Here is a 22,028-nt window from a genome sequence, read left to right on the forward strand (position 1 = left end):
TTCCACAGAACTTGATAGAGGCCATAATTCTTCTGCATATCAACATCTGGGTCCAGGTCAGGCTGGGTGATGGCGGTACTCTATCACAAAAAATTAAAACCTATAATGGCTTAAAGCAAGGTTGTGTCCTCGCTCCGTGCCTTTTTTACTTATTTTTATCAGATCTCCTGCTGCATTTGGACTCGGTTAACGCCCATTCTCCTAGATTAGGTGAGGTGCAAACTAGATTTCGTCAATATGCAGATTATACTATTCTGTTGGGTCAAACCCCTATTGGTCTACAAAGACTGACAAATGCTTTTGATGATCATATATTAATGAATGACCTGGAACTGAATGTTAAAAAAACTAAAATTCTGAAAATTGGTGCAGCACAACTGAAGTCAAATACTTGGAGGGACAGAGGTGGGCCAATTGAAGTTGTAAAAACCTATAAATATCTAGTGATTTTATTTGATAATAGCATTTCATTTAAGAATCCTTTTAAAGATTCGAGGGCAAAAACTGTTACCTAACTTCATGCTTTCAAATGTTTCCACAAATCATTGAGTTGCCAATCTTATGCTCATCTCTTCAAAGTTATAAGAGCAAAGCTGCAACCGACTATTTGATATGGCTCAACCATCACTAGGGGAAAGATGCAAAGTTATTGGATTTTTTTGTAATTAAGGCCTATAAAGCGACTTTTGGGATCCCCAGGTCAGAGGGTCAAGCTGAAATAAGATTGGAGTTTGGTCTCCAAAGACAGTGTTTGGTGTCGAAAAGGACATTTTTTAAATGCATTTTTTCTTTGTTTTCCTCTGACCCCGTTTCCCTAGCGAACAATTGCTGGCTTGAAATAACTAAATCTGCCTATGCAGATTGGGCTCAATGATCTGAAAATGCCCAATTTTAAACTGCTCTTAAAAACAAATCAATGTTAAATATTTCATTGCGGATAAAACTGCGTTAGTGGCAAAAAATGATGCATGGTCTGTGATTAATTCACACCAGTCTTTGTGTATCCAGCCATGCCTTAATGTCCACTTTTCAGCAATAATTAAAAAAAACATTCTTAAAAATGTAATTGGGATTAAACCCAACTAAGGAGGGCACTCGGCCTGGATTCAGCAGTGGACTCGTACCAACTGTAGACTTTGTGGATGGCCATGTAAATATTTATTGCATATTTTATATCTGTGTCCCAAATTGCTAGATATACGTCGCATATTTTTAAAACCCCTATTTCTGAGGTATGGAGTTTGATCGACACAGCTCTGATTCTATGTCTATCCGGCGAGTCGATTCTGCTGCTATGTCAACTGATAAAGTTTTTGGCTGTTGTTTAAAAAATGTTTGGTATTGACTGCCTAAGGTATATCATAATCAAATTAGCTGGAATCAAGAGAAATGTTGAATGCATGGATGTACTTTTTTTTAGACTTTTTTTTTTACAGCTTATTTGCACATTATGGCCTTCTAAAAGATCTGGCATCCATGCTGCTGTGGTAAACTACTAGAAATGTAAATAACGAAGATTCCTTCTTTGCACAATGGAAGATATATTGTTTGTACAATGGAAGATATTGATGCATTTTTTCATCGCACAATGGAACTATTGCTTACCGCACGTTTGCACATTAACATGCAATGATCCAGTAAATGTTATAATGAATTTTATAGTTAATTGTACAATGATTTATAAAGTTAATTGGATTTAATGCATAAATATGAATGTAACTATAAATTGTTACGGATAGGAGTGTAACTGTCCTAAATAGATGTTTATAAATGGTTTTATAGCCATGGTGTGGCTTGTAATTACAGATTTATACTTTTAAACAAGTATTTATTGAATACAGGAAAGTGATAATGATTTTTATATACTGTCCTATTACTAATATGTTTTAATTGCAATGATTTTTGTTAAGCAAGCAATAAAGAGCTCATTCATTCATTTATGTTTTTTCTGCTCAATTAAAAAGAATTTTTAAAAGATGGTCTTGCTAACGTTTTTTTCTTTAGGATAGTATATAAACTGGCTCAAATTTCCACAGATTTTTATGACAGGTAATCTAAAGGCAACCTGGGAAGGCATACTTTTACATTTTGGGATAAAGTGTTTTGGAATTGGTAGAGGTGGATGGAATGTAAACATCATTGGTAAAGCTTAGCAACCGTTACAACCTTTGTGATGGTGGCTACATTTTTATAAACAGCTGAAAGATCCCTATGTTTTTTTTAATCTAAAGGTGTTGAGAAGCCTTCTAACCAAAAAGAGGATATTTGTGAGGTTACTTTTTGACTCTCTGCAAGACCTGATTGCTGCCACCTGGGAATTTAAAGTGGATAGAGACAAACCTTTTGCAAAGCCTTCCCTTAAAAAAGTCCCAAATTTTATAACAATCACCCATAACTGGTTCTACTCCATTCAAGGTACACCAAGAACAAAAGTTCTTCCAATGCTTAGCATAAGACTATAAGGTAGAAGATTTATTTACTAGCTGGATATCACATGCCACCTCTCTGGAGAACCTAGATGCTCTAAGCCAGCCCTCTCATTTCCAAGCCGTCAGTTCCAATCAACAAAGCTGAGTGAATGTGTGAGAAGGAAATTGAAGGGGACTCGGAGAACAGCGGAGATGTAGAGGAGGTTTCCATTGCTAATATGGACAACAAAGGAAATCCTGGATGCCTCAGCCAGGATTGGGATTACCACTATGCTCTCCCTCTGAATCCTCTGAAGCACCCCCTGGATGAGGGGAGATGAAGGGAAGGCACAGAGTAACTCCTGCGCCCACGGTAGAGATAAGGCATTGATCCCCCAGGCTTCCAGACATACCTCCTTTGTACAAAACCTTGGAAGAAAAGCACTGGACGGGGATGCAAAAAGATCCAATACCGGATGGGAAAACCGACATGTCACTAGGTAAAAAGCCTGTAGACGGAGGAGAAAATGGACTGATGAGGGAATATTGGACTGAGACTGTGCGCTTGAAGATTGAATGACCCTGCACCTACGCTCATCTGCGGTCCCCAGTTTGGCTACCTACAATCAGTTTACCAGCTGATAGTATTGAAGGTCCCATTGTGACTAAACTATTAGAGCTACTCTGTAATACACCTCTACAACTGCTACGGCTGGAATTTGCTGTTGCAGATCTTTCATTTTACAGTTAATTTAAAAATCACTCACAATTTGAAAAGACACTTCAATCTCTGTATAATCTTTGTATAAAACAGCCTAACTGTTTTAAGTCTGTAAACTGATAATGATCGCAATGTGACATTGAATATTTATTCTTTTAAAGAGGGTGAAAGCGTCAATTAGTAGGCTAGTTAATACTGGTTGGTGATCACTAATAAACTGTACTAAAAGTACTGAGAGATGTAAAGGGATTATCCCTGCCTTGCACAACATGAGATGTTAAATTGTCTCCTAAAAAAGAACCGGCTGGTGTAGATGAGAAGCAATCACTTGCTGTTAATTGTAGTGATGGGCTCATGGAAGTTCTTATCCAGGGAAAACAGAATTTGCCCTCTATGTAATGGTGCCATTGAGTCATTGAAACATATGTTGTTTACATGTTAGTGGCTCAAGCAATGCAGAGAAACAACGTAAGATTTTGATCAACTCAATTTCGGCTGTTTGCTACATCAATAAGAGGGGCTTGCTAGACGGTTTAGTTAATTTCTGCATGAGTTTATTGAAATATTGGAATTATGATACACTGTGTGTGTTTCTATGCTTTTGTAAACCACAAATAAACAATGCATATTTTGTAAGTACTTCAATTAACTCGAAATCGAATCGGGGATGAAGTGTGAATTGCATAAGCATTTTATCATGGATAGTTATACTATTGTCTCCCTCCCCTTTTATTCTTTATTTGTTATATCAAAAAGTGCCATTGCAATCATTTCATTAACTGAATTAGTTAAAATAAAGATGGTGTGAATTTCGATTAGCAGTGCGACAAAAATTATGGAAATTAAAAGTTATGTATTCGCTTGCGTTCGGAAAAATTACAGAAGTGTCCTTTCCTCCTCGTGAGGAGCCTTGTTTATTCACATTTCTCACCCCACATCTTATGGCTCCTCTGATACCTACCTTTCCTCGTGCCCTGTTTCTCCTCACACCTTCCTCTCTCCTTTCTTGCTCGTATCTAACCTAGTTACCTACTCTCTCTCACCATGACATCGTCCCTAGTCCAGGCTCATCCGCCCTCCGCTTTTTCTCATCTTCCTCCTCTTGTCTCTCACCTTTGATTCACTCTCTTCAGCAGCCTCCTCTGTATTCAACAACTTCTGCGCTTCGTGGTCGACCGCCGCAGCGTCATTGGCTGCTAGTATCACTGACGTCACACTAAGAGAGGCTGGGCTCGATCTCTTTTAAAAGCGGCTCGAGCGGCAGATGCTGCACACGCCTGCACCTCGCGCCAGCCCGGCTGCACAGTTCGAAGCACGCGCTCTCCTCAAACGCCAGCCATGGAGCCCCGCACGTTTGTGCTACTCCTCTGCCTGCTCACTCCCGCCCTGGCACTCATCTCGGACCGGGGCTGCCCGAGCCCCTGCTACTGCGAGTGGGACGGGGCGCTGCTCAGGGTGGACTGCTCGGACCGCGGACTCTCCGCGCTGCCGCACAACCTCAGCGCCCTCACCGGCTACCTGTAAGTGCGCTCGCGCGCCCTCAGATGTGACTGTTATAAATGCTCTGCCAAAGCAATGTTTACATCGTTGTATGAGTCTTCGCAGCACGTGCACCCCCTTACACCTCTCCCTGTCTCTGCGAGCACAGGTGCCCATTGGCACAGAGGACAGGGTGTAATACTAAGGTATTAAACAGGGTAATGCCGTGAACACAGCGATAGGAATGACACCATTGCACTGGGGGCGCGGAAACACCGCGGGAACGACTAGAGGGTCAGTGGAGAGTGTAAAACCATGGTAAAGAATATAGAGTAACCCCAAGGGCAAAGGTGAGATAGTTATGCCATGGGCACGGAAGAGAATATGACCAGTCGGTGGCACAGCGAAAAGGACAATCTCATGGGTAAGTGGATGAGTAATACCATGACCGCAGAGGAAAGGCAATAGAGTGAACACATGGAGGTCAGTTATACTATCATCACAGAGGAAAGAGCTGTAGCACAGCAAGGAGTAAACCTTGGGCAAAGAGAAGGAGGGTGTCATAACAGGGAAAGGGGCAGAATGATCCCAATGCCACATCGGCGAGGGTAAGAGCATTCTCACAAAGTAGAGGGTTATACTAAGAATGCAGCGAAAATTTGATACCACGTGCGCAGGTGCCATGAGACTTAGGGTGAGGAGGAGCCCTGCACATTATCAGGGAAGGCGAGTGTTGAATGGCATGGGCACAAAGAAAACGGGGATACTAAGAAAACGAAGAACACGCGATAGGGTGGCAAAGAGAAGAGAGAGTATGTTACATTCATTGTAACAGTAAAATACTGGTCATTTTTCAATGTAATCTCTTTTCGTCTCACTAGTAAAGTTCCGCTTGCACTGAGTGTATGCACAGTCCATACTGAGAGGACCCAACGTGGGAGACTGCAGTGAGTCAAGATCTCCCTGTCGCTCTACAAACTGAGTGCCAGAGGAGGCTGGACGCACGCTTGCAAAATTAGGGACAGAAGTCTATACATAGCAGGAATTGTGTTGCAATACACACCTCAGATTTGTTTTTGTGTCTTGTAAATGTCCACAGGTGCTTTCTTTGTCTAGTGCATGCACAATCGCCGTAAATGTCTACAACGCGATTGTGAAAAAGGTCAACGTTGTGAAATGTTTATAGTTTGTTGATCGGCAGTTGAGCTGCACGTCTATGAACGACTATTTGATCTGTCAGTGGCGAGGAAACCCGGTGATTAGAGAAACCCGCAGTTCACCTTTGGTCGCAAGGCAAGATTCGAACCGTCGTGTGAACTTTGTTGTAAGAAAACAGCAGCACTCGATCCACCAGGCGTGGATAAGCCCCCTTACCGGGACACAAACGCAGAGGTTTTTAATGCATGTGTACCGATCACAATGTGCTCTTTGTCTGCTACAGCCGACAACATCTTTCCGTTGCACAGAGCACCTGAAAGTGGATTTCAATGCCAACACCTGCTGGATAGTAGGGTGTGGGAATTTGTAATTGCATTTATATAGCGCGAATATGACACTCCCCTCTTTCTACATACCCCACGTGCCTCTTGCTGGAGGAGGATGTAAACATGTAAGCAGTATCCATCAGCTCTGCAGTGGCGTCAACATTTTGATGAGTGCTCCATAATGACTGAACTGATAGTGCACGACGCGCGGACTCAACACGAGTCTATGGTTTACTATTGTAACTGATTGGAAACAACAACGCCTGCGTTACAGAGAGGGGTGTGACTCAAAACACTGCGCTTTCACAATTGTAAACCTTCGGCAAATGTTGTCTGCATACCAGTGAACACTGTCTGATTGTGTGATCATGTTGATGGTACATACATGATTATGGACAGTGTGTGGCTTCATACACGTGTACCCTGGTTGCCTGTATTTGTTCAATTACCTATGGGGGCACGTGTCGTGAGTACATAGACGTGTAGTACACCACTATTATGTGTACCTGCTTTGTTATGTTGTGGCTGCAGCAAGTCATCCTCCCTTACACCCTTCTTGTTCTTGTGTATGCATATGTTGTGGACGCATACAAGGTTAGGCTGATTGTGTGTACACGCGTTGATCTTGTATGATTTTGTGCTTGTGTCAGTGGGGCCTAGTTAGTGCCTGTAGGCACGTGTACGTCACTGGCATTTGCTTTGTGGTATTCATGCATGTTTGTTGTGGGCCGGATGCATGCAAGTGTGGCTGTTTGTTTCTGTGTTGCTGTGTGCACGTGCATAGCCTGTACTAGGGCTTTAAGTGGGCCGGGCCCCCATCAGGCTCTACATTTTTACCCTCATCCTCTGGATGATTTTTTTATTAACTCTGCAGCAGTACCACTGCTCAAAAGCTTTGATGTAACTTCAAACAAACTCGTTATAGTTCTTTCATACTCTCATCATTTCAGAATTGAAGCATTTTCGGATATTCCATACAACGAAGCCATAGTTGTTGCTTATTTATCTTATGCAACTAACAACCATTGGCAAAGCCAATACTCCTGGCTTGTTGTAGGTGTAATGTTACTTGTTGTATTATAGATATGGATGCAATGACAGAAGCAGCAAATTACCAATCTGGCTGCACACTATGCTAAACACAGATTTTAGTTTAGCTGTTTTAAGCCACGCCCTAAATATATCAGCCACATTCCTTTGAGAGCCAACCCCTCTCCCAGTTTTTTCCTCCCACTTAAAGCTCTGGCCTTTACGCATTATGCCCTTTTTGTTGGTTATGTGTAGAACTGTATGAGTGAATGCGCGAGTGTGAGAGGTATCCTATCTGCACGTGTATGAATAGTGTGTACACAAGCACGTGCGTGTTGAATACGCAGTGGTAGGCGCGGGTGTGTTTGAGAGAGAAACAGATAATGAAAATATTTGCACTAGTCTCAACTCGATTGCACGATAGATGAATCTATAGAGTTCAATACAGAATTCATCATCATATGTCGCATGCGTGAATTGATTGATACTTCACACTGCTTGCGAGGGTGGGTGGATGAGTGAATGTTCTCCATGTGCGCAACGTGTCTCTGAAAGAGACTTTGTGCCACCCTTCCTGCCAATGTGTGTAAAGCAATATGCGTGGGAAACGTACGATGGGTGATCTGTTATATTCATTCATATCCGTCAGCACTGGGGCAATGGCGGGGGTGCTCCATCTCCCACTTGTGCATTTTTACGAAGTTGCTGCTCTGCTCCCTCTCTTTACGAGGGTTGAGTTGTCCCCCGGGCTCCGAAGAGGTCTGTGTACTTTAGAGCAGTTTTCGTAGGTTCGATGCCTCTTGGCATGAAAAACTTGCACCCAGGAGATTCTGTATCTGAATGGAAAACCAAACCTGATATTTACCGTGCTCGGTTATATACAGGGTCTGTGTTTTATACTGACAGCTTCGAACCTTGCACGCTCTGGCTATTTACGTCACGCCAGCATCGGTTTACGATTAACACATACAAGTCATCAAGAGGTGTTATGAAAAGCCCGCCAGGGTTTAGTCCAGGAGCATCGCTGCCGTAATTCGTACTATCACAAAAGATTGAGGGATGCTGACGATCAGCGTGCGCCACGACCCCTCCTCGAAGGCGGCCCCTATCCCTTCTTGATTTGTTTACTACAACCTGGAGGAAAAACTTGTTATAATCAATACAGTCACTACTGTGTAATCTTTGCTCTCCCCCAGCGCGGAGAGCTGTCAGGGCCCTGGCCCGGCAGAGCCCAGGCTGCTCCCGTGCTCCTGACAGCAGCGCCGCCGAGTCATTTCGCATTTCAGAAGCAATCTGTTCCACCTGGCTGGAGAGAGTCAACTGTGTGATGGGGAATTTGACACTAAACCCCGACCAGAGGCGGCGCCGTCAATAGAAGTGGGAACTTGGCAGCAACAGAAACGTGGCTCTGCAATGTGAAGAATGAACACCATGGAGGACGCTGGCGACCATGGAAAGCAGAGAGCAAATGTAGCAAAGCCCAGCCCTAGGGCGAGCCGAGCTAGACACGAGGTTCAACACATCCTGTACCCGGCCCTTCTAGCTGTGCAGCACGGCTTTGACCTCGAGGTCCAGGTGAGCTGCGCTCCACTCTGCTGTGCTGGGACAAGTCTCCGTTACTGCATAATTATATGCTATTGCCCTGTGTAGCATTTGTTTCATCTATATACCCTAGGTTTCATGCTTTAATCCTCACACCCTGAATGTATAGAGGCTGTTGTCAGTGATTAATTTCAGCCAGTGGATGCAGGTAGGGCACACCACAGTCATTTTTGTTGGACCAGAAATGATTTTTTCTCATTAGACTCTGACCAACATCAAAACAGTGAAAGACACACAAGGGAGGGAAAGAAAGAAGAGAAAAACACGACAAAGGGAGAAATCGAAACCTGCTAGAGTGAGATACAGAGGCGGTGAGTGTGCGGTGGTAGATTAGAGAGGCGTGAGGTGGGAGAAGGCTGCGCAGCCTTGGGAGTCGGCATCCCGAGATTCAGTAGCGCTGTCTGCGGTCTTCTGGTCAACACTTTAGGCCCCACCACTTTTACAAAATAAGCACCAGTTAATGTTACGAAAGCCAGGTTATTATCGAGTTTACTGCTGATTGTTACCATGCCCCCTCTTTTCTCTTTCTGCCTTCCATTCCACTTTCTTCCACAATGCTCTCTCTCGTTTCTCTTCCTTGCTACTTCCTCCTTGACTCATCTGCCTCTTGTTAATTTTTCCTTCTGCCATATATAGTGCATCTGGCTCTCTTGTTTACTTTCTCTCAATTCAATTAATCAAACATTACTCAAATCCAATATTGCTTTATCAGCACCGCACAAGGCGGGGGTGGACGTAGGTCGATAGGGTCACCCCACTATTTTTTTGTTCCACCTTGGCCTGTGAACGAGATGCGTTACCTTGTGCCCTGGCACTGCAGTTTCTTGCATTTGCAAAGACTGTTTGTAAATATCAATGTTACTAACAGCATGCCTTTATTTGTGGGAACGGCCCAAGAGAGGAACAGAGCACTTGGCAAAATTAACCCTTCTGTTGCTTAATGTACTGTAAATGTGGAAACATTTTTGTGCTATGGGGCTGGATAAAGAACACTGCCAGGAAACAAACACAGCACATTCTTTTTATTCACTAAACGCAGTTTAAAATGTAATTTTCAAGTTCCACTTATCTGTTTAAAAATATTTATACTTTAAGCCATTTCTGAGTTTAGTTACAAAGTGAGTAGAAAAAAACACATGATGTATATAAAAGAAGATTCGGGCCCAGGCTGGCATACATAGGTCACTGCACTGAGGTGACACTTTGGCATACGTGTGACTACAAGCATCCCTTGCCACTGGAGGGCCCATGATGCAAGAGTTTTGCATTATTTAAATTACCAAGCAATAACACCAAGTAGGTGCTGTATTTTATATCATTAGCATGCAGAGTGTGTGCAACAATACATCACTAGAAAAGGAGTGGTATCAGGGAGTTAGATCCTTGGTCCTGAAGAAAAGCCATGGGGTGTGGCTTGAAACATGTAGACCACTAGAAAGGCAGCTACATTATCATGTACACTTTCTATTTCCCCCATTTTTTAACCATGCCGCCTGGAGGCCAGAATAAAATTCCAGTTACCTAATAAGCATGTATTTTTAACTTTGACTTTTCACATACTACCACCCCACTCCTATTTCCATCACTTAGAATACATCTGTAAGTGTTTGCCACGGAAATCGTAGGGTGCAGCACGCCCCGTTCCACAGCCGAACGGGATGAACCCAATGATAGAGTAGACCACCAAGGGGTAACCCTGGGGGTGACAGTTATATAAGAAAACTAGGCGTTTTCTTGGTCGTGTATGCAAAGTAGAAGGGCTCTTTTGTTTATGGTGCATATCAGTAGGAGGATGAGCCCTTCTGAGTTTTTTCCTCTTATCTTCCTCTTTTTTTATTGCTATAAAAAGTAAAACCAAAATGTTCTTTTTACATTATTTTATGTTTGCTGTTTTGCGTTTTTAAAATAGACCATTGACCTTTTTAAGTGAGAATTATAAAAGCCAGACATCGCTTCTTGTAACGTCACTACATGTGATGTCATCGTGATTTGCATATGACAATTAGTTCCCACACTGTTTTCCTTACAACTTTTGCCTTGTTAATTGGCATGACCTATTCGTCTATAGGCATTGAAAAGAAATAAATAGGTTCACAGGTATTCATTCCATCTCTCTGTTGGTGTCACAGGTTGACAAGTATTCAGCTGCTTTTTTTGTGTCTATTTTTGGTGAATACAAATCACCTGCCATTCCCCCTTCTTCTATTTCTCTCTCTCTCTCTCTCTCTCTCTACTTCTTTCTTTCTTTTTCTCCCTCCCTCTTTGTCTCCCGCTCTCTTTATCTCTCTTTTGCCCTCTCTACCTACCACAAACTCCTGTTAGCTTTAGCTTCATGAATGCTACTTCTGGCCTTCATATGACAAATCCTTTGAACATTTGAGAATAAGGGACAACCAGTGTGGAAGAGGAGTTGCTGGGTGTGCAATTGATTGTCCTAGCAATTATATGCTTTTGATGTGGGATTTGGCTATTTCACAACATTCTTTAAACAGAATCTGCTGGTGTCTGTGGCTTAATTCTGGTCAAAAGTAGAGTTCGGCAAGTCACAAAATTCATAGGGAGAGCCAAGCCGCAGTAGAGCTAAGGATCACACTTAGTTATAAGGCCCAAATCACGAGCTGAGCTGATCCATCAACCTGTTTCAATATGTAAAAGATGCAGCAAATGTTATGTAAAAACAAGGTATATGCTGTTTCAGTTTAAAAATAAGTTATTGCTTGAACACCTGTGTTTCAACCAAGTTCATTACATTATACTGCAGTGGCATTTGTTAATAGTTATATCTGCATTCACATTTTACCCATAAAATTTCCCATCTCCAGAGACCTGACAACACGTCCACATGTCTTTACTCAGAAAGTGTGCTTTTTGTGATCCATCCCCATTAGAAGAGGTACACAGCAGGGATGCCCTATGCCCCAAGTTCTATTTGCCCTTTTCATTGAACCCTTGGCAGCCGCTGTCCGGCAAGATCCTCTGGTTAAGGCCCTCCTGCAAGGCGCACTTAAGATGAAGGTCTTCGCACACAATATGATCCTCTAAATAACCGCAGAGGAGCAGAATATCTCCAAAACATTTGACAAAATCCATACTTTTACAGACATTGGAGGGTACAACATAAATCATGCTATAACGGAGGCCCTCCTGTTTAATACCCCCCCTCAATTTTACCCGAGGAAATGATGCCACACTAATCTGCCATCCGCCCTATTAGGTATCTAGGCATTAATGTCTTGCATAGTTTAGCCAACTTACACAAATTAAATGCTGTTGCCACCTTCAATCACGTGCATGGCCCGTTATTGCAGTGGCAACCCCCGGCATAGGGCGGATTGCATTAATCGAATGGCCATTCTTTCGTTGTTCCTTTTTATTTTTTCTAATGTTCTGACCAAAGTGCATCAATCTTATTTCAACGAAATAGATCAAGCATTTCACCCCATTCTGTGGCAGAGGAAGAAGACTCGCACTAATTTGATGTCATTGCAGCTTAATACTGAAGATGGGGGCTCCCACACTTTAGGAAATACTATCAAGCAGCATTCCTTGATTGGATGACCCGGGCAGCAGCATTAAGCAATCTGCTAGTTTCTGTCTCCAGCAAACGCTTCGAGATGCTGATATTTGTCTCCCCGTCTTTCTAAAAATCTCCAAGTTCTCAAGGCGTACCAGATATAAGTTTCCTCACATTCTGGAATTCAAGTACACCATACTTAAAGAAGAGTATCAATTGCCCCAATCTCGTCTCCGTATGTATTTAAGGGAATGCACCCTGTAGGTTTACAGGTGGAGATAGGAGCTATAAGGGGTTGGGAAAAGGTGGGCTTCTTTAGATTTAGTGACTTCATGTTGACTGGGACAATGAAATCCTGGTAACAGCTGATAGCTGGAAATGCTGTGATCCTCTCCGGTTGAGCTTTTTCTTACCTCCAGTTCAGGCACTATATAAGGAATAACTAGCCAACAACTAATTCCCTTGCGGCCAGTATCAGTCAAGTCTACTTTATCAGTGGTTTGACATGAATTGGCAACTGGTACCACATCCTACATCAGCAATTATTCGAATCTGTTGTCACAGCTGTTTTGTCTTAGATCAAAGCCTCAACAGGTTGCAAGATAGATCAGCGCACTTGGGGCTGATATAACCAAATGGCCCACGGAGCCATTCAGCACGCAAATTATGAAAGAATGGCCTTTTATTCTAAAAGGATGCTTTATTACATGTTTTTACGCATTCTGAGAAAGTAAGTAAATACGTTTATTGTTCAGTTAACTAAAACTCACAATTAAAATTAAAACATTACAGTAAAACCACATAAAATCCATCCATCTTTTGATTTTTTGTCCCATGTGCAGATGCACCATAAAGTGCAGTTCGTTAACAAAGAGTTCACTGATAATACGGCATGGGAAGAAGACCATGCCCGAGTCATGATCCTAGCTCGGCATTGTTAGCTGCAGGAAATTCTTCCGAATTTTAAAGTGCCAGTGCGTTAAAAATGTAAACATGACCAGTAAATATTAGCCAAATCAAGTCAATATACATGTTAAGACTTGCTTAATTAAAAGAGGTTTGTGCGTAAATATGGCTGATGCAAATTAGCCAAATTAATACACTCTTTTAGACTTGTAAAATTAAAGTGCTTAGTGAGTAAACAGATTGCAAATTGCTAAAAACTGTATACCCTCATCAGTTATGACCATGGAGTAGGGCAAATCGGCATAAAACGTCCCATAATCCGATTCCCAGTGAACCACTCCAAACTATTCAGTTGTGGTGTTGTCTTGAGACGTTGCAACAGCATTCAAAAATGTATCCCACTAGTTCAGCAGCGTGCTTTAGGTGTGAACAAAACAAATTACTTAATCTATGTTTCCCCTGTCCCACTCTGGATAAAGATATTCCAGTCAATTAGTGCAAGGCTAAAAGTTTGTGTGACCCCTGACCCCTTGATGCACTATCCGGTCTGCCAGCTTCTCAGAATCACATCACCCTACGACAGAAACAGTTTCTGTCAATTGCCACACAGGTGGCCAAATCCCTAATCTGGCAAAAGTGGAAGTCTTCTGAAGTTCCCTCATGATTTGTGAGTGAACAAAATGAAGCAAGTGAAGCTAAGGGAAAAGCTTTATGCACAAAGAATTGGGACCTTAAAAAAAATCTCAAGTATTCCAAACGCAACGACTTGACCACACCTGCATTATCTAAGCTCAAGATTTCCCGTGCTATTTCGTTGCTTGTGCAAGAGATTTTCTGTCAGTCATATATTGGTTTCATCTGGGGGTTTGGTTGTGTATTTCTACTAGTTTTGCATTTTACGCATATGCAGCTTAATCATAGTGATACATTTATTGCTATGCATGGGGGTCTTTTATGTTTTTTCCACCGGAAAATGCTAGGGTGAGGCGATGTACTTATTTAACTTAGGTGGATGAGTTGACTCTTATGTGTCTGTATTTTTAACTTATCATGCATTTGATTTGATTAATTTATGGAAAGTGTATTACAACAATGATTTTGTAACAGGCCTATATATATATATATTAAAAAGCCAATATTGGATCAGCTGCTCATGTTTGACATGGAATTTTTTTTACATTGCACTCACATCGCTGTTAGCCCAATTAGTACACATCACTAATGTGCTTTATTATGCACATCACCAAGCATCCCTGTTGTACGTTACCTTATGCTCACCGATGCTCCTCACCTTGTGCCTCTTAAAACACACACACCTGTGCCCATAAACTGAGCAGCTCTCAGTGCTCCTCTGATGCACAACACCCAGTACTCTCCTCAGGCACTATACCCCGTGACCTCCTGATGCACCATGCCCAGTCATTACCCAATGCTCCCATGAAGCACACCACACGGTGCTGCGCTCAAGTGCATCATCATGGGACTCTTGCCGCTGTATACTTGTAGACCTCTGGGCACGGATGCCTCTATAGTTGGTGGTGGGGATGCTAGTATGTCAGTTGTATTTCTTAAAATGTGCTTCCGTTGTTGTGTTAGACTGTGTGCTCTGTGTTTTGTCTGTGTGTGCATACTCTTTATAAAAGCTAAATCTAAACCTATTGGGTTTGTCAATGGTTGTTGCTCTCCCAGCACGCTCGTAGCTGTGCCCCTTCTTTCGTCAATTTGCTTCCGAGGGTCTCGGTAGCCGTTTAAACCCAACGAATGTTTGAAATATATGACATGCCTCCGCTCTGACCTTCATCATCACAAGGCGGCAGATCTGGCTTCTGCACCAAGATTCTTAATAGGATTTTATTCTCGCAGTAGATTAAACGGATATGCTACAAAGAAAATATTTCAAATCCCGGCCTCCTTTGTAGTCGTCCGGCGTTTTTTTTATTCATCCATCTATAGTTAATAGATCTTTGATCTTGCGCTTATGTAATTTCTATAAAAAGTCGTAGGTCATAAAGCGCACAGCCTAAAACAAACATGAAGCAATTATACTTCAAAGAAGGGGGCGGCCCCGCGTGTGCAGCCTGCGGTATCATTTTATGTCCCTTGTGGTACAGAGCCTTGGATGCGTTCAGTCGAGCAAATGTTCACGTTTAACTTCACGGAGATCTAACGCCGCTCGGGCTGAGTTGCCAGCTCCGCACAAGCCGCCGCCCGGGCACAGATGTGCACCTCACCCCGCGTGCACCATCTTACCGTTCGCACACAATGCTATAATAGCAATATTCATTCTGATGATAATACTTGAAGATGCCCAGAGTTCCCTATTTGGGTAGAGGGTGATCGCCCCTAAGTTTTTTTTCTGAGAACGGGTAAGTTAAACTGCGCTTTGCTGTCATCGCCACTCATGCCCTATTTAATAGTGGTTATCCATCGATCGTCTTTTCTTACTTATGCTATCCTGTATACGTCCTTGAAAATTGTATCAGCAGTTTGTGTAAATATGCCATACCCTATCTATAATATATTCACAACAGTAAAATGTATGGCAATTGTTGTGCATACATTGCCTCTATTCGTATATGGCTAACTAAGTCTTCAAATGCGGATTGCATTTTGCTTTCAAATCGAGCACCATCGAGGCAATACATACATACATACGGCAATGGTACAGGAGAGCTGGTGTCAGCCATCACCAAGGCTGGGGTTTTTTTGTGTGTAGCATGGAGGACAATTATTCTGACAGCTGGAGCCTGGCTCCAGGGTAGCACGCGTGCACTGAGCTAACCTCCACAGTCCGTATGCCAACATGCATTAGGCTTACTGCAAGTGCCCCCTTGTTAGCCCTGCTTTCCTCCAGTGTCAAAATGCATCAAACTCCAACCGCTTTTTCTAATTTTGCACCTGCAACCAGGTTTCAGACACATGCCACCTTTTAGGTCTCATGAACTTCTGAGATCAACAGGAAAAGAGCTTTGATATGCACTACCGGGCGAAGATCTTTGGCTCCTCCTCGGTTGATCTTCCACCCTACATGTTTTGATAGGGCAGAAGTTGTATGCTTCCACTGAAAGTGTGTTTATGTTGCACAGATTATGTTAAATATATCAGGCGGGAGTTAGTTATGATGACAAGCCAATGATCAAGCCTATAGGCTTGATTGATTCATTGGGAAATGTTATGTCCGATGCCGTTAGTCTAATCTGTTTATTATGAAAAGTTATGAACAAAGCAGGATGCCTGAGGTGTTTATTGTGGAAAGCATATGTTAAAGTCAATAGGCCTTTAAGGGTGGATTGTTAAAACACTCTAGAAAAGCCTGGCGATAGAAATGAAATTAAATGAAATATTTATATAAAGCGTGCAATACCCAAAGGTGTCTTAGCGCTAGACGCATCACAAACTAAGACGGCCAGCAGCCTGAAGGGATACCATTGGCATCGCGCAGTGACTTATTGTAGAAATAACCAGGTCTTCAACTGTTTCCTGAATTTCTGCAAGATGGGTTGTGAGCAAAGAGCAAAAGGCAGGTATTTCCATAGCTTCCCACCACAGTATGTAAGCGTTCTTCTGCCCCATTTTGCTATGGTAATTCTTGGGATCATGACCATTCGTGTGGAGCTCGATCTGAGACTCCTGCTGGGAATGTACCGGGGAAGCGATCCTGAAAAAAAGATGGCCCTGCTCTGTATAAGGCCTTGTGGTTTACACATAGAGCCTTTAAGGTGATCCTTTTGTCCACTGGCAACAAGTGAAGGCCATACATTAAATGAGAGATTGGTTTGAACTTGGGGGCCTTCAGTAGCGTTCTTGCTACTGCGTTCTGTGGGGACTGTAGTTTTTTTATCAAGTCTTTCAAGGTACCTAAATAGAGTTTTTTATCAAGTGTTTGGCGGTACCTAAATAGAAGGCATTGTAATGCCCTCTAATAGAGCCCTGAGGTACCCCATAGGGAAGGGAGAAAGATCTAGACCTTTCAACTCCCATCTCTACCCACTGTTGCATACCGTCAAGAAACAAGGTCAGCAATGTTAATGCAGTGTTCCTAAAACCGAGTGAATGTAGTCGTTTAATAAGAAGTACATGGTGAACCGTATCGAAGGCGGCAGAGAGATCCAATAGGATTAATGCAGCTCTGCCGCCCTTGTCCACTACTCCTTTTATTTCCTCAGATGCAGCCATCAGTGCTGATTCAGTAGAATGGTTTGCTCTGAAACCGAATTGAGAGGAATCAAGCAACTGATTGGTGTCCAGAAAAGTTAGAATTTCTTCATTCATTGTCTTCTCTAAAACCTTGGCCGGAAACGGACGACAGGAGATGGGTCTGTAGCTTTCCATCTGCTTAGGATCCAGGGAAGGTTTTTTCACCAGAGGGAGAATGGAAGCTCTTTTCCAAATAGTTGGGTATTTCCCCGAACTAAATGCATTATTTATAGATCCTTGAGGGGACCGGCCACCTTGCTGGCCGCCAGATTGATGGCCAGTGGTGGACAAGGGTCTGAGGGGGCGCCGGATTTAATAGAGTTTATGAGACTGATAGAGGTGAAATTTCATTATATGGATTATTATGGATTACCATAGTCGGCAATGGTAAGGTGTTTCTTACCCCTTCTGACAAACTCTGGGGGTAGAAGTTTTGTAGCGTGATAATCCTTTTCAGGTGGGAAATAGCCCTTACAACACAGGCATTACCACGCAATGCCTTACCACGCTTCATTTCCCACGCATAGACTTTACAACACAATGCCTTTACCACGTGTATACCTTTACCATACAAGGCAAGTGTATTTAAGGATTTAGGGGGTAAGGGTGTTATAGAGGTTTTGGGGTGGGTAGGAGTATAGTGAGGTAAGGGTATTGTTAGGGTTTAGGGCTGGGTAGAGGTATAGGGTGGAAACAGTATTTTTAGGGTTTAGTGATGGGTAGAGGTATAGGGTGGTAAACTGTATTTTTAGGGTTTGAAGTGGGCAGGGGTATTGGGTGGTAAGGGTGTTTTTAGGGTTTTGGGTTGGGTAAGGATATAGAGCGTTAAGGTGAAAAAAAAGTTGAAATAAAAACAATTTAAAAAAAGGAGGCGGTTGAGTCGCCTGCACCAACAAAGAAAAAATGTAAATGTAAAATAATAAAAAAAGGGAGGGGGTTACGATTACTAACTCTATCTATCTATCTATCTATCTATCTATCTATCTATCTATCTATCTATCTATCTATCTATCTATCTATCTATCTATCTATCTATCTATCTATCTATCTATCTATCTATCTATCTATCTATCTATCTATCTATCTATCTATCCCTTTTCATATACCTACCTTGCTTTGTAGAGGCATGTGTGGTAAAGGTACATACTATACGTGGTAAAGGCATGCGTTGTAGGCATTGCATGGTAAAGTCATGCACTGTATTGTCATACAACCTTTTCAGGCCCTCGTAGGAAGGGTTGTATATTGTTTTACCAACCGTATTTCTGATCATATCCTATTTTGATCATATTGTAATTAATCATTTAATGAATAGTAGTTATCTGTGTGTGTACTAAAGTACTTTTAAACTCTGACATGACAACTTAAGAAGCAATGTTATTTTTAAGTGTCATTCACATTCTGCTTCTGCATGGGATGGCAAATAGTATGAAGTAATGGGTCAGGCAACTTTAGCCCTGCTAGTGATGGCATTTCACCTGGGCACATGTGCGCATTTGACTGAAATTAAGCACGCTTCAGTGGAATGGCTGCTGAGCCAGTCCTTTAGTTTCCCTTTCTTGCCATTTATAGAGCCCCTTTCCTTTGCTTCCTACTCTTTTTTTGTTTTTGAGCATCCAGCAATACTCAAAAACAAACAAAAAAACACCAAATGCTGCCTGACTGCGTACTTCCCATTGATCTATGGTAAGCCTCATTCCCCAAGTCCACTGCTTGTAAACAGTTCATCCATCTTGAAATGTCATTGTCCTTAGTCTATCATTGTTTTACCATTTGGCTGACTGGGCACTTCTAAACATGGCAGCGACTTTGAAACGGGGATAAGCTATGGTCAATACCATTCTAAAATAGTAGCTTGATGCTATGGCTATTCATTTATTTTTGAACAAATGCTTTACTTATTTTTTTAAGCAAGCATAAGCCTGACATTTTTAGGCAGTAACATTGTTTTTCTACCTTTTTATTTGTTGATTTTCCTGGCATATGCTTGTTTAGTTGATGTGTTTTATTTTAGAGGGATCAGTGGGTGAATGCCTCATGAGTCATAGGTGGATATATTGATGAATGAGTAAAGAGATGAATTACAGAGTGTATGTTTTAGTTGTTGAGTGTCTAAACTAGTGACTGAGGAGGCACTTTCTATTACAGGCCACACCTATTGGCACTGCTACTGTTTGTTTATAATGAAGCTGGCCTTGCTGGTGGTGTTAATGCCTTATTTTGTAGGATTCCAAGTGAAAACATGGCTTAGCTTCTGCAGCAGAGGAATGGTGTTGCACTGCCGGGCCAAATTATGCATAACACACTTTTCCTAAGGTAACCTACAAGCACTTCTCTTATATTCTGACATTTCAGTAGTCAGGGATAGTGGCTTCTGGGTAGGCGCCTCTACTCAGCTGACTTTTTGCTAATACCAACACAGAAAAAGCCCCTCCTTTGTTCTCCCCACCTTCAACCTTGAAGTAAGAATCGCTGTGTGCACTGCAAAAGGGGGTGAAGCTGTGTCCGTTTCGGGAGACGCATGGGGACTAGGCTTGAAAACAAGCATTAGTCTCCAGTGGAATTGAGACATGAGGTGTCCAGGTAGTGAAAAGCTTTAGGTGCTCACCATTGTAGATGGACCTCCCTACACATGGGAACATAAGGAACACATTTTTCAATATTGTCCGTGGCAAGTTTTCTTCACTTCTCAGAATATAGTAATTTTCCTAACAGTACACAGTGTTGCCCTTTGCCAAATAGAAACCCAAACTTCCGCTTTTTGGAAAATGACCTAACTAGTCATATTGTAAAACTTGTGTCCTGCATTTCAGCTTTGAGTTTATTCTGTTTTCATATTGGGGCTGAAGCACTACTACACACAAGGAAAAACCTTGCTGAACAGTGTATAAGTTACATGCTTATTATATGAGTGTCTCACTGACATAGAGGCCTGGTTGAGCTATATTTTAGTTCTGGCCAATAACATTGCAGCAGGGGCAGCCCCCCCTGATTCGTGGAAAGGAACTATAGTATTACCTATACACAAAAAAGGTGACCGCTCCATACCTTTGAATTATAGGCCAATAAGTCTTGTAGACTGCATCCCAAAAAGTTTTGGTTATTCTTTTCTTAACAAAATTCAAGACTGGTAGGTGGGAAGTGACATTCTCAGTACATTTCAAGCAGGCTTCCATCGTAGGGTCTCTACCAATGTCCAGGTTTTCGGCTTTGTGTTGATTTACTGGGGAACCGTTATAATTGGTATGGGCAGCCTTTATGTCGCCTTCGTCGACTTAAAATCGGCTTTTGATTTGATACCTCGACCTGGCCTTTGGAGTGCCCTGGCTGACTTGGCAATGCCCCCTCATATTTTATGGCTTTTAATTTGCTTGCACAAGGACAATTACACACACATCCGCTGGGGGATCAGGCCCAGTTGACGGAAAGGGTACCTGTTTATAAAGGTGTTCGCCAGGGCTGTGTCCTGGCTCCCACTTTGTTTTTACTTATTATCAATGACACTGTTCACTTTTTATCACAAGTGGAAGCGGATGCCCCATCTCTGGCATTTATTAAAATGCCAATTCTTCTCTTCGCGGATGGCACCTTGTTGATCTCCAAGACTCCGTGTGGGCTTCAGAAACTTCTGACTCATTTCAATAAGTTCTGTGCCGCACGTGGCTTGGAGTTCAACATTTCTAAAACTAAGGTGATGTTCTTTAACCAACACAAATCCTTTAAGGGCATCCTACGCTTGGGGGGAGCTCCCCATGAGAGGGTCGATTCATTTCCTTTTTTAGGGGTCACATTCGCAGAGGGCATGTCCTGGCACCATCATATCAATAAGGCAACTACTAAACTTAAACAGATTTTGGGCACGATACTTGAGGCATTTTCTTGTCCTACTCTAAACTCATTTCACTGGCACTTTAGATCTATGAGGCTAAGGCTTTGGGTTCAGCTCTATGTGGGGCTGAACTATGGGTCTTTTCTAAACACGATGACCTTAGTAGAACCGCTAATAAATTCCTGAGGAATCTTGCTTCCCTCCCATGTAGCACCCCATTATATCCATTGTTTAGTGATTTGGGACTCAAAGGGGAGTCGGATAAAATCAGTTTACGGCCTCATTGTATTAGAGACATCTAAGGACCACTGTAGAGCTTGCCCACTATATGGAAAGCTTAAAGGATTTTATGAAGGCTGACCAATTTAATAACATTCTTTGGCTCTCAAATATGAAGTTAGTACTGTACTCGTTAGGGCAGCACGATTTGTGAGATCACCCAGCTTCAACTGCCTTTCCATCTAAGCCCCTTTTGAAAAATAAATATTGGTCACAGGTGGTGGCTGAGGAATCTCAGAGAGCAACTAGCTTCAAATCGACCAGTGATTTTATTGATATTAAGCCTACACGTGGGTTTGAGTCATTCTGGGATCTTGTGTCTGTTCCATTACACAGTAAATTATATTTTCAGTATTGAATAAGCACTCTATCCCTCAGAGTGTTCACTTCTGGGTGAGTTGGCAGGGGAGATATTTGTTGCCCTAGTTGTAACTTCCCAAAAGAGAGTATTTCCCATGTCTTGTTTGTGTGTCCAGGTTATATTTTCCCTCATCGTACTTGGCGTGTACCTGCATGCAGGGTACTAGGAGTACGTGCCCATCAGGATGCCCATCGCATTCTCATATCGGATCCCTGTCCA

At 42.4% G+C, this 22,028-nt stretch overlaps 1 protein-coding gene across 1 annotated transcript in view; it reads left to right on the top strand.

Moving 5' to 3' along the window:
• The first annotated feature begins 4,404 nt into the window (after positions 1–4,404).
• The window catches only part of LGR5 (leucine rich repeat containing G protein-coupled receptor 5), an 829,784-nt gene continuing 812,160 nt past the window's right edge, over positions 4,405–22,028 (top strand). Inside the window, exon 1 of the mRNA XM_085652528.1 lies at positions 4,405–4,649. Coding sequence (XP_085508654.1) covers positions 4,468–4,649 — 182 coding nt within the window. The 5' untranslated portion in view covers positions 4,405–4,467. The remainder of the gene's footprint in view (positions 4,650–22,028) is intronic.

This window comes from Triturus cristatus, chromosome 4_1, assembly GCF_964204655.1.
Source record: "Triturus cristatus chromosome 4_1, aTriCri1.1, whole genome shotgun sequence".
Lineage (NCBI taxonomy): Eukaryota > Metazoa > Chordata > Amphibia > Caudata > Salamandridae > Triturus > Triturus cristatus.